The sequence below is a fragment of the Neophocaena asiaeorientalis genome, unplaced genomic scaffold, assembly GCF_003031525.2.
Source record: "Neophocaena asiaeorientalis asiaeorientalis breed wild unplaced genomic scaffold, Neophocaena_asiaeorientalis_V1.1 scaffold438, whole genome shotgun sequence".
Classification (NCBI taxonomy): domain Eukaryota; kingdom Metazoa; phylum Chordata; class Mammalia; order Artiodactyla; family Phocoenidae; genus Neophocaena; species Neophocaena asiaeorientalis.
In genome coordinates this window covers 7,468,284-7,474,283 of record NW_020173491.1, presented here as the reverse complement: position 1 = coordinate 7,474,283, position 6,000 = coordinate 7,468,284, and the positions used below count along the sequence as shown (strand labels likewise).

General features: G+C 52.2%; 1 protein-coding gene across 4 annotated transcripts in view; it reads right to left on the bottom strand.

The window, feature by feature from the left end:
- Window positions 1–6,000, bottom strand: part of ADGRG1 (adhesion G protein-coupled receptor G1) — a 41,546-nt gene that overhangs the window by 13,643 nt on the left and 21,903 nt on the right. For all 4 annotated transcript variants that reach the window (XM_024747484.1, XM_024747481.1, XM_024747483.1 and 1 more), the window contains 2 exons: window positions 1,629–1,723; window positions 714–1,133 (listed from right to left, as the gene is read on the bottom strand). In XM_024747484.1, the coding sequence (XP_024603252.1) occupies window positions 714–1,133; window positions 1,629–1,689 (481 nt within the window). In that variant the 5' untranslated portion in view covers window positions 1,690–1,723. The remainder of the gene's footprint in view (window positions 1–713; window positions 1,134–1,628; window positions 1,724–6,000) is intronic.

The window sequence follows — 6,000 nt, the reverse complement described above, 5'->3', positions numbered from 1 at the left end:
GCCCCAAACTGGAGCTGCCTGAAAGGCCCCAGAAGCTGGGAAATCCTAGACCCTGAGTAGAGCCTCCACCTCCTTTGGGCCACCCCCTCCTCCCTGCCCCCACTCAGCACTGAATAGAAGGCAGCGGCCACACCACACCTGTCACGCCCCAGCCAGACACACAGTCTGCACACCTCAGTGTCAGCCTCCAGCCTCGCTGCGTCCTGACCTCTGACCTCTTGCTCTCCCCCGCACCCCTGCCTCCATCCCCTCATGCCAGTCAGCTGCTGGGTTCAGATCCTGGCTCCCTCACTCACTAGCTGTGCAACTTTGTGCCTCAGTTTCTCCTCCGAGAAATGGGGGTAAACAACCCAGGTGATGCTGATGACGCGGAACTTTCCCTCCGCCTCCTGACCTCCAGTCCCGTCTCTCCATTCTCTCTGCTCCCAACCTGTTCACTCCTCGTCCTTTACCTGGCCTTCCCCGCAGCCGCTGGATGGCACTTCGCCCCTCCGCCCTCACCCCTAACTTCCCACAAACCTCCCCAAAGCACACCTTGGAGCACACTCTTCCACTCCTCGGACACCTTGCCTGGCTCCCCACTGCCTGCGGACAGAGCCCCTGCTCCGTGACCTGACATTCGGCCCCGTCTGCTTTAACCCCGCCGCGCGTTTTGCCTTCCCCGCCTCCAGGCCTTCGGCCAAGCTGTTCCTTCTGCCTGGAAGTCGCCTTACTGTGGAAGGAGAAGATGAAGCCGGCTGCACTGGGCAGACTGGTGTTCTGGGGGTTCCACCAGGAGCTGACAGAGGTGGCGAACAGTGGGGCCCCCTCGGCCAGGCTCTCCTGCTGCCGGAAGCACAGGAGGTCAGAGGCTTGGTTACTCAGCACGAAGTCGCTCTTGCCGTAGCGAAGATGCAATTTCCCAGCATGGCGGTTCCAGTAGAGGCAGAAGTGGTAGAGGCCCCTGGGATGAGGGAATGACCTAGGAGCCAGATGGGCTCCAGGGAAGGGCGCATGGACTGTGAGGGCCTCCTCAGTGTTCTTGATGGAGATGTGCAGCTCAGATGTCCGCTTATAATGGAGGCTGCTGTTCTGCGTCTGGTTCCGCTGGCCACAGAAGCGGAAGTCTTCCCGGGGGCCCCCGCCACGGGCACCTGAGGAAGCAGAGACTGCAGATGGGACTCTGGGCCCGGGGGCAGCCTCCGGGCCCAGAAAACAGGAGCCCAGTGCCTAGGACCCACACACATTCCAAGGACCTATACCTCAAAGGGTCTCCAAAAATGTGAGTCTACCCTATTCAAAGATTATTGGCTTCAAAATATGAAAAGAACAAACTCAAAATCAATAATAATTTCAAAGACAAAATAATATTTTAAATAGCAATAAAACATTTAATGAGGCCATGCCTGCCACAGACAGTTGTGCAGGCTGTGCACTGCACAAGTATGCACTGGCTGCAGAGGTGAGTAGGGCCAAAACCCAGTCCACGTTCCTTTCTCCAAGGTACCATCATCCACTTGCTAAGCTGTGTCCTCAGGCCTGTGCCTGCCCAAAGGGGTTAGTGGATGTGCTGGCAGCTGACCTAGACATCCTTAACATAAGGATGGCATTTTAACGTTAAGTCTTAGGGTACCTCCAGGAAAGCCTACCTGGAACCAGGAGCAGACCCGGCAGGAACAGCACTGTCTGCAGCAGCACTTGGGCAGCCATCTTCCTCCCCAAAGTCACCCTGAGAAGTCACCGCCTGAAAGAGGACAGGAGTGTTGGCTTGAGGGCCTGACCCACAGGGTGGCTGTGCCAGCCCTGAAGAGGGAGAAGCCAGGGTAGCGTGGATGTGGGATATGAGGTGGGGAGGCAAGTGTGGAAATAGTCCGTGGACCTCCCCAGAGCTGCCAGGAGCTGAGCATCAAGAGGCAGTGGCTAAAAGAAGACACACAAATGGCCAACAGGCACATGAAAAGATGCTCCACAGTGCTAATTATTAGAGAAATGCAGATCAAAACTACAGTGAGGTATCAACACACAGGTAGAATGGCCATCATTCAAAAGTCTACAAATCACAAATGCTGGAGAGGGTGTGGAGAAGAGGGAACCCTCCTACACTGTGGGTGGGAATGTAAATTGGTGCAGCCACTATGGAGAACAGTATGGAGGTTCCTCAGAAAACTAAAACTAGAGTTGCCATATGATCCAGCAACCCCACTCCTGGGCATATACCCAGACAAAACTATAATTCAAAAAGATGCATGCACCCCTATGTTCATAGCACCACTATTCACAACAGCCAAGATGTGAAAACAACCTACACGTCCATCGACAGAAGAACGGATAAAGAAGATGTGGTACATATATACAACGGAATACTACTCAGCCATAAAAATATGAAATAATGCCATTTGCAGCAACACAGATGGACCTAGAAATTATCATGCCAAGTGAAGTAAGTCAGACAGAGAAAGACAAATACCATATGCTACCACTTATATGTAAAATCTAAAATATGACACAAATGAACATATCTATGAAGCAGAAACAGACACACACACATAGAGAACAGACTTGTGGTTGCCAAGGGAGGGGTGGGGGGGGTGGGGAAGGGATAGATTGTGAGTTTGGGATTAGTACATATAAACTATTACATATAGGATGGATAAACAACAAGATCCTACTTTATAGCACAGGGAACTATATTCAGTAACCTGTGATAAACCATAATGGAAAAGAACATGAAGAAAAATATATATGTATAACTGAGTCACTTTGCTGTACAGCAGAAATCAATACATTGCAAATCAACTATTCTTCAATAAAATAAAATTAAAATACAAAAATTAAAAAAAATTAAAAAGAGGCAGTGGCTGAGTTCAAGTCCCAGCTCCACCTCTTGCTCACTGCATGACCCTGTCAAAGGGTCATGGAAAACAGGACGAATAATAGTACCTCCCTCCAGATCCAGCAGTGATGGGGTAATCAGGCTAGAATTGGTGGGGGGAGAGGTTCCCCAGCACCACCAGGAACCACCCCAACCACGCTGCCCCCTCCAGGCCTGAAGACACAGGAAAAAGGGAGCTTGCAGGGCTCTCCTCCTGGAACCTCACCATCATCATCCCTAAGACTCAGCTCAGAGGTCACCTCCTTCAGGAAGCCTTCCTCAACTCCCTCGACAGTCAGTCCTGGTCTCCTTTGGCTCTCTATGTCTGTGTGTCTGTTTCTGTTTCACAGGGTCCCATTAGCCAACTCTGGGAGGTGCAGGATGGTACATCCCTCCTCCTGGTGCTAGCCAGGGAGCTGCTGATCCATCTCTGTGCACAGGGCCTAGTGTGCACGGAGGTCGCTGGGCAGGTGGACAGTGAGAGAAATGGAGTGAAGGATCAGTGCAGCCACAGCGCCCTCTACAGCCAGGGGATAGAGGAGACAGGCACTTCCTGTTATGGCCACCAGGGGGAGCCAGTTCCCAGAGCAGCTGGAAAGGCAGGGGGACGTCCCAGTCTGGCCCGGAGACATAGTGTGGCCCAAGTCGGGGGAGATCCAGTTCCCCTCAGCCCCATCCTCTTGTAGAATGCCCCCACCCCCAGCCTCTATTAGCTGAGTACCTACTACCTGCCAGCCTGTGCTGACCCACACCCCTCACCTCTATACCTGTATTAATCTTCATTCCAACCCTGTGAAGTCAGCCCTACCATTGGCCCATTTCACAGACAGGGAACCTGAGATCCAAGGAATTAAATGACTTGCCCAAGATTGTTCCAGACACCAAGGGCTTTCCCTGCCTGGTCAGGACTGTAGTGCCTGGCAGGGAACCTGCGTGCCTGGTACTTATAGAGAGATGCTGGGTGGCTTGGCCCTCCCCACTGCCAGCTGGCCTTATGACTGAGCTGGGTGCTGGCAGTCACGAACAGCCATCCTCATCCTGTGAGGCACTACATATGGCTGTGGTGACAGATGCCACAGCCAGACAAAAGGAAGCCTGGCAACCATGGGGCATGAGAGGAGTTTGACTTTGGGAGGAAACCAAGGAGGGCTTCCAGGAAGAAGTGGCTTTTGGATGGAATATTTAAGGGCAGCATTAAACGGAGGGGTGGTCCATGCAGGAGTTCACTGTCTCCTTCCCGAGCTGGGCCTTCCTTGAGCAAAGCTGGCCCCCTCAAGCTAGAGCCCGTCTCCAGTGTCCCACCATGTGTAATGGAACCCCAATTTCTAGGGCCTGGTCAGTCTAATCATTGGTCAGTTGGCTTCATCATCCTACCCTGGTGACATCACAAGACCCCTGAGAGGAAGGATGTGAAAGTGTTTGGGGGAATGGCCGCTGTTTCCTACATTGTGATATTTAAGGTTTCACTCTGCGTCCTCTCTGAGCATTCTGGCTCCTTTTGGGTTTTTTTTTTTGGTTTTTGGTGTTTTTGTTTTTAGGGAGAAGGAAGGATTTATTACTTGCTGCAAGTAAGGAGAACACGGGGGATCTTTCCAAAGCAGTGTCTCCCATTTTGGCTCCTTTTGAAACTGCCACTCCAGACCAGTGAAAGGAAATCCAGCATCCAGGGACAGAAACATGTCTCTCCTGGACCCTTTCTCTTTCCTTCTTTTTTATGCCGGTTGCTGTCGCTGTCTACATCTGATCCCCAATCCAAATGACACCTCCTCCAGGAAGCCCCCCCCCCGACCCCTGCTTTGACCCCTGCTTTATATTTCTGAACTCAGAGCTCACAATCACTTTGCAAATTTGGTCCCAATTTTCCATCTATGGCATTTGGATTCAAGGCCCAGAGAGGGCCAGTGATTTCCTGACATCATACAGAAAACAAGGATGGAGCTGGCCAGAATCCATGTATCTCTCCGGCCCACTGACCTTCAAAGTGAGCTACCACTATCGGTATACAGGGCCCAGGACAGGGCAGAATCATCTGCTTTCATCAATCCTCCTGGATTGATTCCTTTGAAAGCAAAAAGGTGGAAACAGAGAGTGAGCTCCCCATCACTGGAGGGATACAAGTGCGGCTACACCACTGTGAACTACCATGATTCCAACAGACAGGGATCAATGGCATGACCTGACATTCCTGGCTCATCCCCACTCTACCTTGGCGACTTGAATAGCCACTCCAAGGTGAACAACTCTAGTCCTATGGACATTCTTGGGATTTGAGGGGAGGGGCTGCCTGGCTTCCTTTAACCCACCCTTAGGAGACTCTGGAGGCAGACCCTCTGGGTTCAAATCCCAGTCCCCCTACTCAATAGCTGTGTATCCTTGGGCTAGTTACTCACCCTCTCTGGGCCTCACTCTCATCACCTGTAGATAGGAATAAAAACTGAGACTACTGCAAGGGTCGTTGTGAGAATTAAATGAATTGATACCTGTAGAGGACTTAGAGCAGGGCCATGCACACGGCAGGCACCATAGGTGTCAGCTAGATATCTCTGTATCCTTCCTGACCAGCTCATGCGTGCCCCTCAATCAACCCCTGGGCCTGTCACAGGTTCCTACTCCTACACCTTCCCTCCCACCCTCCATGTAATCCCCTCGGGGCCCCCACAGCCAGCTCAACTTCCAAAGCACCTTGATGGGAAATTCTTAGAGCATGAATTTCCTTTCCGGGAAGACTGAAACCCCACCCAGAAAACTTCCCTCCTCACAGCCTGGAACTGAGCCTGTCCCCAGAAGCCTCTAAAGGACAGGAGAGCTGAACTGGGGCACCATCTACGTTATCATGAAATCCTCAGAGCCACCCTGTAAGGCTGGTCCTACTGTTTTGCCATTTTACAGATCAGGAAACTGAGACTAGGGAAGGGCCATCTGTTCCGAGATCTCCACCAGTGCAGCCAAGACACAGACCTCAGCCTCACCCTAGAGAACTCCTTGCAGCGCTGGCACTGTCAGTTTCTAGAGATGCATGCCCCCCTGGCTTTGGGAGACCCCCAAAGAAAAGGAGAGAAAAATGGTGGGGCCGGGGTCAGCCAAGACCACAGGCAGTGCAGACAACTCCAGCCTGGGAGAGAGGATTTGGGGGGCCGAGCACCCTAGGG